This window comes from Moschus berezovskii, chromosome 8 (genome assembly GCF_049115385.1).
Source record: "Moschus berezovskii isolate FMDL1 chromosome 8, NW_MosBer_1.0, whole genome shotgun sequence".
Lineage (NCBI taxonomy): Eukaryota > Metazoa > Chordata > Mammalia > Artiodactyla > Moschidae > Moschus > Moschus berezovskii.
The window spans coordinates 79,562,758-79,580,741 of record NC_142467.1 but is presented as its reverse complement, the minus strand read 5'-3'; the positions used below and the strand labels follow the sequence as shown (position 1 = coordinate 79,580,741).

Genomic DNA, 17,984 nt, shown 5'->3' with positions numbered 1-17,984 from the left:
TGTTAAATAAAAACAGGAGTTGTGGTTTTGGCATATGTTGCTAATCAAACATAAAAAGATGATCTTTTATGAGGTAGCTTTGTCTACAATTTGGGGAAGAGAGATGGCTTTGAACCTCAGAGATTGTGTCTAAGCATCTGGCTCAAATATCCTTAACCAGCAAGCTTAAATCATCCAGCTTATTCAACTTGCTTTACTGCAAATGAGTTATCTGCTCCATGGATGATATGCGGCTGTTAGTAAGCTCAATTTTGAGGTCCAGATTGGTTCCCAGACATCACAAAGTCCAAAGTCTCAAACTATAATTATTAGGTCACAGTAATTGGCTGTGAAAGAAAGAGTGCCTGAAGAGAGAAAAAGAGCAAGTCTTCCACGACTGTAATATCAAAAGGCCTAACACCAGATGGACATTTGAAAGAATGTAAATATTTAAATCTATAAAGGTGATGAAATCCTGGGTTTATTTATATCAAGCCTAAATGAACACATTAAGATATTAAGAATATATGTGTAATTCTGATATTCAATAAGTCAATTATTTATTTACCTGGCTCACATTTATTAAACATACAGATCATACATTTTACATTCTGGTCTTTGATTATTGGTCTTATGTTCTGTAAGTTTCTGAAAGTTGAATTTATTCTGCTTGCATTATCTTCATGTCCAACACACACAACAAAAATCATGCAGAGTAAATTTTCAACATGATGTCTCTTTTTCCTCATTTCATTGTTCCTTTAAAAAATAAACTTATTTTCTTTAGGGAATTATGCTTAAAATATATTATCACTTTAAATAGGAAGTTGTTCAAAAATAGTATTCCAAATTATTATAAGTTGAAAAAGGCAAAAAAGAAATAATGATTGAAGAGTACCTCTCTGCAGCAGCAAAAAAGTTTTTAGATCAAAACCCAAATATTCAAAAGTATTACAGTATTCTTTTTTAAGTTGCATAATAATCAAATCTCCACCAAAAATGACTCCCTCTACTGCTGCCACTTAATGGACACATTTTGCTCAGGCACTTACCTTTCATCATGATTCTAAGGGAGTAAACCCATTTCTCACTCCAAGGCAAACCACACTATCAGTCCAAATCATGGTAGTTAAGAATTGGTTAAGTATCACCTAAGCTGACAAATTAAAGAGAAGCACATTTATCGGCTATTAGAAGGAAAGGATTTCCTCTCTCCCTTCTATGGAATAACATAGGGGAATCAGCTTAAGGCAAATGCTAAAAACATCCTGTTCCGGAAACATCTGTATTTTCCCCTATGATTCTCCTATAAATGAGGGACTCCCTCAGGGAGGCAGAGAACTTGTTGATGCAGGAGGTGAGTCATCCCACTGCTTCAGTGAGCTGGTTTATGGAGCGTCCGGGAGGCATGCTGAGAGTGAGGGGCACCTTCAAGGGCTGGCATGCACTAGATCATCCTTGAGGTACCAAAATGGAAGCACATCATATGAAAATGTGTACAGTCCTATTTAGTACCTGGATTATGATATTTACTTTGAAACATTCTGACTTATACTCACAAGTGATCTCCAAACTCTGTCAGAGTTGCTATCCATTTTGATGTAAATTACCATGGGATTGAGTGAATCACTGCTTCATTTTAATTCCGAGGAACATTTGGTTTTGTCATTATTTACCATTGTTTATTGACATATATTTCCACAGACCAAATCTTTCATTACATATATAGGTGAACATAGGATCATAATTGTATAGTATAGAAAATAAACCTTCTTGTTTCATCCTCAGCATTTAATTATGCAAAACTAGTGACAAACATCTTTAGAAAAAAATAATAAAATAGTCTTTCAGTATTAAAATTTCTTATTAAAAAGCATGACATCGAAGTTAAGAGTATGGCATGTTATTAATGCATAGATGAGCCAGGCATGAATAAAATGAATCTAATCCCATCTCTTATAGTAAATCAAAATCTTTGAAATCTACAGTTTGTAATGGGTTAACTGAAAAAAGAAAGATATATTCAGTTTTTTCATTATTCTGTGGTTTCTGATCATGTAACTTTTTAAACAATGAACACTCAGGATATAAACAATGTACTGTATACTTACCAGGTGATTTTTATGTCTCTCTGCTGAATGCAGGATAAATATATTTGGGCTTTTTATTGCTTGAGTAGAAAGTGCTCATTACTTATTATTTTATGTTTATAATATAGAAAAATTAAAAAAAAACACAAAAAAACAAAAAAAATGCTTTTAAATGGCATACATCACACTGTTGTAGTGGTGGACTTCCTCAAGATCGTCTTCTGTGGTTTTGGTGCAGTGGGAGGAGGCACAGTTGCAGGTCTGGGTGGGGGGAAGCTGTTACTGTGGCTTATTCCCAGCCCCCCGTTTTCTAGTGGAAAAGGAGGGAGATGAGGGGGAAGTGGGTGAGGAGGGCCTTGGGGAGGAAGCTTTCCTGGTGGGTGGACGGGTTCACTGTGTAAGTGGACCTCCCTGTTCTTTACGTGATACCTGGTGTCACAGTCTGGACAATAGCCATGGTATTGGACTTTTTCATTAAACCTTACTCGTTCCCGAGGCCCAGCTTGGGGGCACCTGTCTTTTTCAGGTCTGTGCATCAGAGGCTGCCCGGGAGCCTTGTCCAAGTTACTGCTGGGTTTGCAGTAGATGTCTCCGTTGGGGATTTTGGTTGGTGCCCCAGGGAAGCCTCCATTCCGCAGAAGGGTGCCATTGGTCTTTACCGGATTGACAGTGGGCACCACTCGCTGGGGGTCTTCACACTTCACGGGTGTCAACCGTGGAGGAGGCGCTGGAGGGTTTGGCTTTCTCAGGACCGTGAGGATAGCAGATGGGTGGGCTGGGGGCTTAATGAGGGGGGCATTGGCCTGCACTTTGATCTTCTCTAAGCTGGAGGCTGTTGTCCCGCTTGAGCTACTATTCAGGGTGTCTGTTTTGGAGCTGTCAGTCATCTCATCCTCCAGCTGTAGGTCAGAGGTCAGGGTATCAATCTGGTCAACCACCTGGTAAAAAGGACAAGGTAATCATGTTGAATAATGTCCCGAAGCAAAATATACCACAAGTGTCTTCCTATTTCATAATCACATATGGGAACAGGGACTAATACTGAATCGTGAATTCCATTGTTCTTAAGTTTTCATTCAACAAATTTAGAGTTATCTACCAGAAGAGCACCAACTATTTGATAACATAATGATTTCACATGCCTAGAATATGTTATTTATGTATATGTTCTATCCCTGACTCTGCTGTATCCAAAGATAAAATCTAATACAGAAACGTAACTGATTTTTAAAAAACTGATTTACAATATTAGTTTCAGGTGTACAATACAGTGACTTGATATTTTTATAGGCTACCCTTTATTTAAACGTATTGTAAAATATCGGCTATATCCCCTGTGTTATACAGTATACCCTTGTAGCTTATGTATATGTAGTAGTTGGTGCCTCTTAATCACTTACTCCTATTTGCCCCTCCCCCACCCTTCTCCCCACTGGTTATTAAACTGATTTTAAACAGAGGAGGGGGCTTTCCTTCTGACTTACCCTGTAGAAAGCATAGAAGAACATTAATCTCATGCTAAAATGAAACAAACCCTGATACTCTGCAAAAATCAAAACTTTTCTAGAGATTATCAGAGAACTGAGATCACAAAGTAACCAAATAAACTGAACTATAAAGATCTCCAAATCCTGTGAAGGGAGACAGGACACAAAGACTGTTCCATCTTTGGCCAATCACAGGGAAAAGTGGGTAAAGAAAACAGCTAAGACATTAAAGAGTAATTAAAGGCAGAATGTGCTATCATGACCAGTTAGAAACCTGAGGACCCCAGACACAATGTAGCCTGTTCTCACTTGGTGCCCCTCTTTCCATAGGCTTCTCTGAGGGCAGGCAGAGACTGCAAAGGGTCCCTCTTAGGCACAAAAACTCACCCATTTCCCAGACCCTTCTTTCTTACAAAACAGAAGCCTTCAGCACTAGGGGGATGGCAAGAAATCCTCTAACCTCTAAGACACAGGCAATGATCTGCTGCTTCCAGGCTGGAAGAAAGAGGTGTCTATGTCCTTGGTGAAGGAGGTGAAACATTCTCTTGGATCCAGGAACCTACACTACTTATGTCTGCTACCACTGGGGAAAGGATCCAAGTCACAGCCGCTCAATATATGCCAAGACACAAGACAGAATCAGGAAATCAAGTAAAACTGCAGGCCCATCACACCACAAATGCAGGATCAACCCCGAGGGTAAGAGAGTGACTGTGAAGACAGGAAAACTGGCTGGCAGAGTTTTAGGCCATGCCTTTCTAAGGCAAGTTGGGCAGGGCCATCGGAGAGTCATGGAGTTAAGGAATCCAGCACCTCCTACAACCAGCTGGCTTAGAGTCTCTCCGCTGTTGTCATGGTCTGGGATAGCCTGTGGGAAACAGTCTCAGCTCAAATGCTCAATTTCAGAGCCAAGAAGTTTGAACCTCTGTCACTTACACTCTCTGAAGTCACAGATTTTAGAGACCATTCTCACAGCTGCTGTACATGTACTATTATGTTTACATGATGAAGGAAGCTACGGGTGACTTCTAAAAATAATTTATTTTTAAATGGAATGAGTCCCTTCATCTCATGTTTCCATATGTAGGCTTTTTCCTCCTCTCTTACTCAGGCCGAAGTGTGTTCAACTGTGAAGTTAGCCCTTTGACACAAGATTGGGCTCAAAATGAAGACATCATAACCAACCAGAAGTTAGAGAAGACACGGAGAGTTTACTTCTTCCACATGTGAGTCTTTTGTAATTGGTTAATGCCAGTACCATGAGAGCTAGGCCTTCAGTCTTAGCTCCTGAATCCATTCACTTCTCTCCATCTTCCTTTCTTTGATCCCAGTCTGAGCCTTGCCTCCCCTCTCAGTTCTATAATCTCAGTGATCTTTTAAAAAGCTGAGTTGTGTTTTTGTCATTCCCTGCTTAAAACTTTCAATACCTGCTCATTTCTTCTGTGATACACATCAATTTAATATGGTCTCCAGGGGCTTGTAAAGCCTCACTCAGCGTTGTTCTGGTAATTGTTGAATAACTGGTTCTTAGGGATATGAGTGGGAGAAGGCAATGGCAAGCCACTCCAGTAATCTTGCCTAGAAAATCCCATGGACAGAGGAGCCTGGTAGGCTGCAGTCCATGGGGTTGCTACAAGTCAGATGACTGAGCGACTTCACTTTCACTTTTCACTTTCACACATTGGAGAAGGAAATGGCAACCCACTCCAGTGTTCTTGCCTGGAGAATCCCAGGGACGGGGGAGCCTGGTGGGCTGCCGTCTATGGGGTTGCACAGAGTCAGACACGACTGAAGCGACTTGGCAGCAGCAGCAGCAGCAGCAGGGATATGAGTGAGTCCTGATTTAAAGAGTTTGCCAATTTCCATGGTGTGGTCTCATGCCATGGTTAACTTCAAGTGAGTAAGGCAGCATTACTGAATGTGAGACAGGGAAGAAACATGCATGGGTGTATCATTATAAAGAGCTTCCACCATACCAGTAGAATAGACATAAATTCAGGAGAACAAATACATGTTAAAATGTAGTAAAATAGTTAGGAATGGCTAGAATTAGACAAAAAACTTTTCTTTTTAATGTAATTTATTTAATATAGGTTCATATACTTCAGTTTTCAATAACAATTATTTCACAACTGGCTCACAAGATTTCTGAAAATAAAATAATTGGCCCTTTTTAGCCAGTATGACGGAGAAGGCAATGGCAAGCCACTCTAGTACTCTTGCCTGGAAAATCCCATGGATGGAGGAGCCTGGTAGGCTGCAGTCTGTGGGGTCGCTAAGGGTTGGACACGACTGAGCGACTTCACTTTCACTTTTCACTTTCACACATTGGAGAAGGAAATGGCAACCCACTCCAGTGTTCTTGCCTGGAGAATCCCAGGGATGGGGGAGCCTGGTGGGCTTCCATCTATGGGGTCACACAGAGTCGGACACGACTGAAGTGACTTAGCAGCAGCAGCAGCAGCAGCCAGTATGAGACAGCACTACTAATTACCTTCTATATGTTGTTGTATGTGTGTGTGTGTGTGTGTGTGTGTGTGTGTGTATTAGCCATTCAGTCTTGTCTGAGTCTTTGCAATCCCATGGACTATAGCCCACCAGGTTATTCTGTCCATGGAATTCTCCAGGCAAGAATACTGGAGTGGGCTGCCATTCCCTTCTTCAGGGGATCTTCTCCACCCAGGGATCAAACATGAACCTCCGGAATTTCAGGCAGATTCTTTACCACCTAAGCCATCAGTTATTGTTGAGTCACTATGTTGTGTGGACTCTTTGCAACCCCATAGACTAGAGCATGCCAGGGCTTCCTGTTTTTCACTATCTCCTGGAGTGTGCACAAACTCCTGTCTATTGAGTCAGTCATGCCATTCAATCACCTCATCCTCTGTTGCCCCCTCCCCTCTTGCCCTCAGTCTTTATTAGCATCAGGGTGTTTTCCAATGAGTTGGCCCTTTGCATCAATTTGCCAAAGTATTAGAGCTTCAGCTTCAGCATCAGTCCTTCTGATGAATAGTCAGGATTGATTTCCTTTAGAATTGACTGGCTTGATCTTCTTGCTATCCAAGGGACTCTCAACAGTCTTCTTCAACACCACAATTTGAAGCATCAATTCTTCAACTCTCAGCCTTTTTTATGGTTCATCTCTTACACCATACATGACTACTGGAAAAACCATAGCTTTGGCTGTATGCACCTTTGTTGGTAAAGTAATGTCTCTCTTTTTTTTTTTGTCTCTTCTTTTTCATTTGCTGTCTAGGTTTGTCATAGCTTTTCTTCCAAGGAGCAAGTGTCTTTTAATTTCATGGCTATAGTCACCATCTGCAGTGATTTTTCAGCCCAAGAAAATAAAATGTGTCACTATTTCCACTTTTTCCCCATCTATTTGCCATGAAGTGATGGGAACAGATGCCATGACCTTAGGTTTTTGAATGTTGAGTTTTAAGTCAGATTTTTCACTCTCCTCTTTCACCTTCATCAAGAGGTTCTTTAGTTCCTCTTCACTTTCTGCCATTAGAGTGATTATCATCTGCACATCTGAGGTTGTTGATATTTCTCCCAGCAATCTTGATTCCAAATTGTGATTTATTAAGCCCAGCATTTTTCATGATGTACTCTGCATATAGCTTAAATAAGCAGGGTGATAATATACAGCCTTGATGTACTCCTTTCCCAATTTGGAACCAGCCTGTTGTTCCATGTCCAGATTTAACTGTTGTTTCTTGACCTGCATGCAGATTTCTTAGGAGGCAGGTCAGGTGGTCTGGTACTGTCATCTCTTCAGGAATTTTCTACAGTTTGTTGTGATCCACATAGTCAAAGGTCAAAGACTTTAGAGTAGTCAATGAAACAGAAGTAGATTTTTTTTTTTTAATTCCCTTGCTTTTTCTATGATCCAACGGATGTTAGAATTTGATCTCTGTTTCCTCTGCCTTTTCTAAATCCAACTTGTACATCTGGAAGTTCTTGGTTCACATACTGCTGAAGCCTACCTTGGGGAATTTTTAGCATTACTTTGCTAGCATATGAAATGAGTGCAGTTGTGCGGTAGTTTGAACATTCCTTAGCTTTGAGAACCCTCTATATTCAACTCTAATAATATTCCCTTTCTTTTCTCACACTTGGTATTCTTTTGGATCCTATAATTGCCAGTCTGCTTCCCACCCTAAGGCATTTGAACATACTATTTTTTCTTGAAATGCTCTGACTTCTCCTCTTTGTCTAATTAACTTACTTTTTATTAAAATCTTAGCTCAGGAGTTAAACTTGTGAAGTAAAATTTTCCCCTCCTACTGCAATTTCCCTTATTGGTCTAGTTAATTTGTTAAATATTCACAAGAAAACATTTCTTTCATTCAAAGTTATCACATGCTTTTTATATTATTTGTTTAGTAGTAGCTGAACATTGGAATAATATCTTCTCTCTAGATCTCAATCTCAGTGAGACTGAGGACCTTGTTTGTTTTTACTCTTGGATCCTAAAGACCAAATATGTGAATGGTATATAAAAGGGACTCAACAAAACTTGTATGAATTCACTGAGGTTGTTTCTTTGATTCAGTTCAGTTCAGTCACTCAGTCGTGTCCGACTCTCCGCGACCCCATGAATCACAGCACGCCAGGCCTCCCTGTCCATCACCAACTCCCAGAGTTCACTCAGACTCAAGTCCACAGAGTCGGTGATGCCATCCAGCCATCTCATCCTCGGTCGTCCCCTTCTCCTCCCGCCCCCAACCCTTCCCAGCATCAGAGTCTTTTCCAGTGAGTCAACTCGTCGCGTGAGGTGGCCAGAGTATTGCAGTCTCAGCTTTAGCACCAGTCCTTCCAATGAACACCCAGGATCGATCTCCCTTAGAATGGACTGGTTGGATCTCCTTGCGGTAAAGGGACCCTCAAGAGTCTTCTCCAACACCACAGTTCAAAAGCATCAATTCTTCGGCGATCAGCTTTCTTCACAGTCCAACTCTCACATCCATACATGACCACTGGAAAAACCACAGCCTTGACTAGACGGACCTTGGTTGGCAAAGTAATGTCTCTGCTTTTTAATATACTATCAAGGTTGGTCATAACTTTCCTTCCAAGGAGTAAGCGTCTTTTAATTTCATGGCTGCAATCAGCATCTGCAGTGATTTTGGAGCCCAAAAAAATAAAGTCTGACACTGTTTCCACTGTTTTTCCATCTATTTCCCATGAAGTGATGGGACCAGATGCCATGATCTTTGTTTTCTGAATGTTGAGCTTCAAGCCAACCTTTTCACTCTCCTCTTTCACTTTCATCAAGAGGCTTTTGAGTTCCTCTTCACTTTCTGCCATAAGGGTAGTGTCATCTGCATATCTGAGATTATTGATATTTCTCCCAGCAATCTTGATTCCAGCTTGTGCTTCTTCCAGCCCAGCGTTCCTCATGATGTACTCTGCATATAAGTTAAATAAGCAAGGTGACAATATACAGCCTTGACGCACTCCTTTTCCTATTTGGAACCAGTCTGTTGTTCCATGTACAGTTCTGACTGTTGCTTCCTGAGCTGCATACAGGTTTCTCAAGAGGCAGGTCAGGTGGTCTGGTATTCCCATCTCTTTCAGAATTCTCCACAGTTTACTGTGATCCACACAGTCAAAGGCTTCAACTGTGAGCAAAAGCACTTCTTTTTCTATTTGATTTTTGACGATGTTACTTTAAAATTCATAATCACTAAATTCTAGAATAAAATCAGGGGAAAATGACTTAGCTATAAATGATGCACAGAGTTCAGTTCAGTTCAGTCACTCAGTCATGTCTGACTCTTTGCAACCCACCACGGACTGCAGCATGCCAGGCTTCCCTGTCCATTAATAACTCCCAGAGTTTTCTCAAACTCATGTCCATTGAGTTGGTGATGCCATCCAGCCATCTCATTCTCTGTCCTACCCTTCTCCTCTCGCCTTCAATCTTTCCCAGCATCAGGGTCTTTTCAGATAAGTCAGTTCTTCGTATCAGGTGGCCAAAGTATTGGAGTTTCAGTTTCAGCATCATTCCTTCCAATGAATATTCAGGACTGATTTCCTATTGGATGGACAGGTTGGATCTCCTTGCTGTCCAAGGGACTCTCAAGAATATTCTCCAACATCACAGTTCAAAACCATCAATTCTTTGGCCCTCAGCCTTCTTTATAATCCAACTATCATATCCATACATGACTACTGGGAAAAACATAGCTTTGATTAGATGGACCTTTGTTGGCAAAGTAATGTCTCTGCTTTTAAAATGATGCACAGAGTAGGTATCACATTCTCTAGTTCTTGGCCAGATATCATAGAAATTCAAGTGGAAGGACACCTAAATATCATGATAGATAGATGAACATCTTGGCTCATGTGTACTATGTACTGTTTAACCCAGAGTGGTTACCTACCTAACCTTTTTTTTTTTTAATCTTCAGCAAAGGAGAGAAAGCTAGTCTACTGTGAGGAAAGTGAAAATGATTTTCAGAGATAAATACACTGCCTGGGGCCCTAATGGTTCAGTAGTTCCTGACTGGTTTTGGTCCGTACAATGCTATTTCCCAAATGCCTAAAAATGCTAATAGAACAATAACAACAACAACAACAACAACAACAAAAAACCAGAAATAAGCAAAATAATGCCCTCATGGAATAGGGTATCTAGTGGAATGGCCTGACATCAATCAGGTTCTCAAACAAGGAACTGCAAAGGCATAAATATCCCAGGTGGTTTGAAAGAGAAATACAAGCCATTATAAGAGGAAATAAAAGCATGTGAGAACATGGGTGAAGCATTCCTGAAGGATGAGTTATGGTGAACTGGTAGAACAGGAGTGATTCTAGCAGTCCATTTAGGAAAGAGCCTCATCACCCTGAGTGTGAGCAATTTAGAGAGGACTCTTGGCTGAAGGACACTGTGAGAGACAAGGCTGGAAAGTTGGATAGCAGCTAGGCTGTGAGAGTCCTAGTTATGTTGTGATAAAGGACTATATATTTTTTAAAGGGTTTCAGAAGTGAGAGAAGCAATATTCAAATGAATACAATGAATTCAGTTTTTCAGAACTAATTAAAGAAGTATGCAGAGTCTCAAGCAGGAAAGCATAAGCAAACACACAACCAAAGATACTACAGTGAAAATATAGAACATTAGAAAGTAATGATTAAATTTTTATAACAACAAAATAAAACCCCAAATATTTACACAATAACAAGATTAAGACTGACAGGAGATTTTCACACAAGCAATAGAAGCCTCAATAAAATTTAGAAATATGTTTCCTACTGAAAGAAAGAAATTGGATATGGAATATAGTGTAACTTTTCTGTAAAAGTGAGAGTGAAATAGACATTATTCATCAGAGATGAAAAATAATGAATGAAATAGAATCGAAAGCTCATGTACACACACACACACACACACTCTCAAAAAAATGGGATAAAAGTTATAAGGAAGTAATTCACATAAGGTAAGCTCCAAATTTTCAAAAATCATACACTCAGTCTCACAAGTAATCAAGCTAGTGCAAACTGAAGAAAAATGAGCAAGTATTTATTTTCTTCTGAGTAGTTTAGGAAAAACGAACCAGTCTGATAGTTCTACTTGATGATGAGGTGAATAAATGGGAACTTTGAATATTGCCAGTGGAAATGTAAATTCAGTGCATTGGGAAACTTTTTGACAATGTCTTATAAATTGGATCAGGTTCATACTGTATGGTATAGGTCTTCTAGGAACAAAGTCTGGATTATTCTGGAGAAACTCTAAGAGATGTGCACAGGGTTGAAAAAGCACAAGGATAGTTCTTTCCTTTTTTGGTTTGTTTTGCCATTGCAAAAAATTGGAAGCAACCTAAATATCTGTTAGTAAGTGATAAGGTAGTAAGTGATAAGGTAAGTAAATATAAACTAGTTCAAATGAAGTAACTACAGCTATACATGTCAACAGTGATAAATCTCAAAAACCTTCAGTTGAGCACAAAAATGTTTAAAAAATCCACTAAAAGTATAATATATACTGTTTATATAGAGAAGCACAGATATTTTAGTTTATACAACATGAAATAAATGATATACATTAAGTTTAGGCAAGAAGGAAGAGGAAAGACTGTCAGGAGACATTAGCTACATAGATGAAATATTTTCTTTTAAAACTTCATATAAAGTAATTATGATAAAGTGTTAAGATTTGTTAAGTCCAGGTTATATGATATAGTATTTATTTTATGTCATGTGTAAAATCTTTTATAATTGAAGATAAAATAAATATTTATCACTACTTAAATAAATTTAGAAAGAAATAGAAGTATTTCTTACAGCTGCCATGTGGAGAACACATAGAAGGCTGCTGAAGTTTATTTACTTGGCGAATTAGAGGATATTGCAGCCAAGTGAAAGATGAATAAATTAACCAGACAAGAAATACACTGTATCCTTATAATTACACTTCTATGTTTTGCTAACAGAATTTCAAAGTATCATATTGCAACTAAAGGAATTATAACCACAGGCATGATGGAATTAAGGGGGAAACAAAATAAAAGAAAGGAGGACTAGAAAGACACACTGCAGATATTTAGAGGTGAGAAGGCAGCATGACATCAATAAAAAATATAAGAACATTCACACCTAAACATCAGGAGCAAAGGAGAAATGTGTATCTCAAACTTGAAACTGAGTCATCTGTCCAAGTGGAATCTATTTATGGGAGTGAAACATCAAGACTAAAAGAAAGGATAATGCATTCAGTGATCCCAGGAAGTTTTCTTTCTTGTTGGAAAATAAATATGAAGATTATAAACTTGCTTAAAGATTCTTACCAAAATTGAACCATTGTTTGAGACAGAAGGCAGTATATGCTTTTGAAGGTATTTTGTTGTTTTGCTTTGTAATATTTATTTAAGCGTCAATTTATACCCTTTTCTCTGAAAGTAAATAAGATTTTAAAATAACAATAATCATAATTCATCATCAAGCCTGATCAACAAAAAATAAGCTAAAACTATAATGCAATTTTTCTTCTTTTTATGTGGGGGGGGTCAACTGGGTTTGACAAATATTTATTGTACAAATATTATTAATGTGTTACTATATGAGTTACTGAGGATTAAAAAATGAGGCTTCTAGTTTAATAAATACTGATCATATGTACTTAGTGCCTTCCTTTGCAAATCACGTTCAAATGAGAGTAAAGAAATAAAAACAGTAATAAATTCAGAAAATCTTCTCAAACTGTGGTCTAAGTGTGATCAGAGATTTTTATAAGTACATGAAAGCAAAAGCGTTAGTGGCTCAGTTGTGTCTGACTTTTCATGATCCCATGGACCATAGCCCACCAGGCTCCTCTGTCCATGGGATTCTCCCAGCAAGAATACTGGAGTGGACTGCCATTCCCTTCTCCAGGGATCTTCTCAACCCAGGGATTGAACCTGGGTCTCCCACATTGCAGGCAGGTTCTTTACCATCTGAGCCACCAGGGAAGCTTGTATGAATACTTGCTGCTGCTGCTGCTAAGTCACTTCAGTCATGTCCAACTCTGTGTGACCCCATAGACGGAAGCCCACCAGGCTCCCCCGTCCCTGAATACTTGAGTGAATTAATAAAAAGGTGGTAAAAGCACTGATGGAGTTTCAGAAGGATTCCAAACTTGAAAATGAAATAGAGAGACAGCAGGAGCGAGAAATAATGCAAAATTTAGGGTGTGAAATTGCTGAGTGACTCTCTTTCACAATGGAAAAAAGTTTGTGTCAAATGGTGCAACAAGACTGGCAATGTGCTAATAGCTTACATCCTAAAGATAAACTGAAATTCTTGCTGTAAAGAAACTGAACAATGTCTCTGGATAAGAAGGCCCTAAATGTGGTTGGTAGCATCTCAAAACAAAGTTCTTCTCCCCTATTTTTATCACAATAATAATATTAAGTTTTTCCATTGGGAAGGTGGTAGAAATGGGGAAAGAACAGCTAGCTTGTCTTCTAAAGTACTGCATGCCCATCTGACATATTCACAATCTTCAATCAACATCCTGCCTTTTCCTGTATTTAGGAGAGGCTGACAAAACATCTTAATAATGCCAACATCACAAAACAGAAGGACTAAGATGGATGAACAGATCAATGATAAGATAAAGTGGCCATTATTAGTTAATTAAGAGAACTTTGTAGTAATTTTAATTAATGTTCTAGGAGAAGTTTGAGAATATATTGCAGCTATAAAATAATAAAATGTTATAAAAGAAGAGATGAAATAAGACATATTTGAAGTATAAAACATAAATATAAATGTAAAGAGATATTTTTAAGAAAATCTAAAAGAATCTTAAGAAATATTCCTAATCATAAATCAAAATATTTTTTCAAGGAAAATGTAAGAAAAGATTAAAGGCATGGAACACAAGAAAATCAATCCTGCAGCTTCAACGACTGAGAAGTTCTAGTAAAAAAGGGGGGAAAAAAGAAAAAAAAATGTGGGATTGCAATAATTAAAAAAAATAAAGAGGAAATTTCACAGTTGACAATACTAGGAGCTTCAGATGGAAAGAGTCAATTGAATGCTAATCAGGATGAATAGAAAAGAAAACAAAGTCAATCACTTACCAAATAAACACAGAAAACCCAGAAAGAGGTGATAAATAATCATCAGTGTCTTCTGGATGAGTGGAGGATGAAAGACATTTTACCAGTAACCTCCAAAGGTCTGCGGCAAAAATAATTTTAACCCTGATTCTATAGTAACTAAATCAACAATTTATTATAATGAAAAATTAAAATGTTTAGGAATTAGGACAATTTACTTCTCTTGTGTCTGTGCTTTAAAAGTTAAGGGTATTCTATAGCTCATAAAATGGAATCCAAGAAAGGAGGAAAGCACAGGATGCAAGAAACATAATTAACACAGAAGTGTGAAAGCAAAACAAATTCAAGGATGATAACTATACTAGAGTTCCCAAAGTGATTATTCTAACCTAAAACAGGAGGTCAGAAGCCTTCAAGAAAAAATAATGCATTACATTCAACGGTCATATAACTGGAAAGTTGTCAGCACATTAGTGATAGGGAAAAGAAAAGTATTGCAGTGAGTGATGAGTATAATGCATGTAAAAAGATAATGGTTTAGAAATACAGGTGTAAATTTATTTCTTTGTGAGCTCATTAGCAGTGTTTCATTCTACTTTTATTGTTGAGATGCTGGTTACTGAAAGAAAGGAATGTTTCCTTGTGAATATTTAACAAATATTTTGTGGCACCATCCAAAAAATGCATAAAGTTAGCTCCTTGACAGAGGATGCATATGGACATACATATTTTAGTAGGTTAATTTCTTTTTAAGTCAAATTGTTTTATAGCCATGGAATGAACAGTATGTAGAAAGTTCAGGTCTGAATATAAAACTCTAGATATGATTTATCCAAAAATGTTAATGGGTCTTGGCAGCCTTGGAAAATTACACAAGTATCAGTTTATCACAAATAACAGTTTATGTTATTTAAAGCACTTGATCCAAAATTAGTAACTACAATTTGCAAAACAAAGATGTTTAAACTTTCTAACTTACAATAGTACCTTGTTTCATTTAAGTCATTTCCTCATTGAACTGCAAGCATTTTTGAGGGGCTGTTGGAGGAAGTAGAAATCCCCCAAATTATCACACACAGTTTCTAAATGTCATATAACCACATGCTTACTGTTTAAAATAAAGAAACATAAGACAACTGAGAATCAAGGGATTAAGTGCTATTAACGCACAGCTCAGCTCTAATGCACTAGCTGTGATGATCACTTCTTGTTAAGTCTCATGTTTACTTGCCTGTTAGTTTTAGTGAGTATTTACAACTTTTCTTTCCTCTGTAACAAACATTACCCACAGACTATGACAGCTGAAATGCATTGCTAACTTTAATTTCTGTTTTCATAAAATACCTTGTTATTTTAACAGGCAATATGCTTGTACTAAGGTTTCTTGTAAAATGTAGAAAAGGAAACATCCCTCATCACAATTGCTTCAGCAGCTTAATAGATGTAAAAGACTCATCCTCTTGCCTTTTGTGAGTACACACATCAAAATGATTCCATTATGTTAATAATGTAAAGGAGGAAGCGGTAACTCAAGATAATGGACCTGTAAACTTAGCACATGCTTATAGCTCTCAATCTCTAATATCTTTCTGTATTTGTAAAAGTGCAAATGAATAAACTCAGATTGTGCATTACACTCCTTACTGATGATAAACTAGCTCAATAAAAAATATTCTGTAAGCATCATGAGTAAAGTTGTAAGAATAAAATTTTTCTTTATCCAACCCATTGTCTCTTTCATTTAATCCAGTTTTTTCATTGCAGCCAGACAGTGCTTTCCTTAAATCTGTACATATAGCATAAATTATTAAACCTTAAGTGGTTTCCTATTGCTCTTTGGATAAAACTAATTACTTAATAAAAACATGATCTGGGTCCTGCTTTGTACATCAGCCTGCCCCGTGCCCCTGCTTTTTCTATTTTGTCCTGTGCTTGGAAGATGCTAAGCTGGATCTTTGTGTAAGTCATCCTCCAGCAAGACCTGATTATCCTTCACTGTCTGCACAAAACACACACACTCATAGGCACACATATTCATTTCCTTATCCTTCAAAAGTTAACCCTCATTTTTCCTCTTCAAGGAAAGCTTCCGGATAGCCCTGAAGTCCTGCAACACAGCCTAGAGCTCCTGCATCTGTGCTTCACAGTATGAAATGCACTGACAAAGTGATGGATCGTGTAAATAGCTCTTTAATGCCAGTAGCCATCGTGAAAATGTAAGGACCCAGAGGGCAGAGCGTACTGTGCCATTATGCCTAAAACAAAATATATATTAAATGAAAAAATCATAACATAAATAGATAAAGCAAAGATAACAAAATACTTTTACATTAGGTTGCTATTGCTTATGGTTCGGTGTATATAAACTAAGTTCATGAGACTGAGAATCTATTTCTTATCTTAAAAATATAAGGTATTTTCTATTAGAGGAAAGACCCTGCAATGATATATCAAAGTACATTTGCAAGATTACTAAAGGATATCAGTTACCAATATCAGTATTAAAATATTTATACACATTAAAATGACACTTTGACATATGTTTTTACTTTTTATCAGACACTGAGTTTACTATATAATGTAAGGGAAGAGAAAGTTTTTAACTTAGACTAATATTTGTCCAAGTTATCTTCAGTTCAGTTCAGTCGCTCAGTCGTGTCCGACTCTCCGCGACCCCATGAATCACAGCACGCCAGGCCTCCCTGTCCATCACCAACTCCCGGAGTACACTCAAACTCATGTCCACAGAGTCGGTGATGCCATCCAGCCATCTCATTCTCCGTCGTCCCCTTCTCCTCCCGCCCCCAACCTTTCCCAGCATCAGAGTCTTTTCCAGTGAGTCAACTCGTCGCATGAGGTGGCCAAAGTATTGCAGTTTCAGCTTTAGCATCAGTCCCTCCAATGAACATCCAGGATTGATCTCCTTTAGAATGGACTGGTTGGATCTCCTTGCAGTATAAGGGACTCTCAAGAGTCTTCTCCAACACCACAGTTCAAAAGCATCGATTCTTCGGCGATCAGCTTTCTTCACAGTCCAACTCTCACATCCATACATGACCATGGGAAAAACCATTGCCTTGACTAGACGGACCTTGGTCGGCAAAGTAATGTCTCTGCTTTTTAATATACTATCAAGGTTGGTCATAACTTTCCTTCCAAGGAGCAAGCGTCTTTCAATTTCATGGCTGCAATCAGCATCTGCAGTGATTTTGGAGCCCAAAAAAACAAAGTCTGACACTGTTTCCACTGTTTTTCCATCTATTTCCCATGAAGTGATGGGACCAGATGCCATGATCTTTGTTTTCTGAATGTTGAGCTTCAAGCCAACCTTTTCACTCTCCTCTTTCACTTTCATCAAGAGGCTTTTGAGTTCCTCTTCACTTTCTGCCATAAGGGTAGTGTCATCTGCATATCTGAGGTTATTGATATTTCTCCCAGCAATCTTGATTCCAGCTTGTGCTTCTTCCAGCCCAGCGTTCCTCATGATGTACTCTGCATATAAGTTAAATAAGCAAGGTGACAATATACAACCTTGACGCACTCCTTTTCCTATTTGGAACCAGTCTGTTGTTCCATGACCGGAACATGAACTCCTTATTGCGAAGTTCAGACTTAAATTGAAGAAAGTAGGGAAAACCACTAGACCATTCAGATATGACCTCAATCAAATCCCTTATGATTATGCAGTGGAAGTGAGAAATAGATTTAAGGGACTAGATCTGATTGATAGAGTGCCTGATGAACTCTGGACGGAGGTTCGTGACATTGTACAGGAGACAGGGACCAAGACCATCCCCATGGAAAAGAAATGCAAAAGAGCGAAATGGCTGTCTGAGGAGGCCTTACAAATAGCTGTAAAAAGAAGAGAGGCGAAA

General features: G+C 38.4%; 1 protein-coding gene across 3 annotated transcripts in view; it reads right to left on the bottom strand.

Annotated features, from left to right (window-relative positions):
- Nucleotides 1-17,984, bottom strand: part of PRR16 (proline rich 16) — a 302,248-nt gene that overhangs the window by 114,664 nt on the left and 169,600 nt on the right. For 2 of the 3 annotated variants that reach the window (XM_088838794.1, XM_055429763.2), the window contains one exon: nucleotides 101-3,007. In XM_088838794.1, coding sequence (XP_088694920.1) covers nucleotides 2,252-3,007 — 756 coding nt within the window. In that variant the 3' untranslated portion in view covers nucleotides 101-2,251. Of the gene's footprint in view, nucleotides 1-100; nucleotides 3,008-17,984 lie in introns of those variants that run through there. The other variant, XR_016038058.1, reaches the window with a different exon arrangement.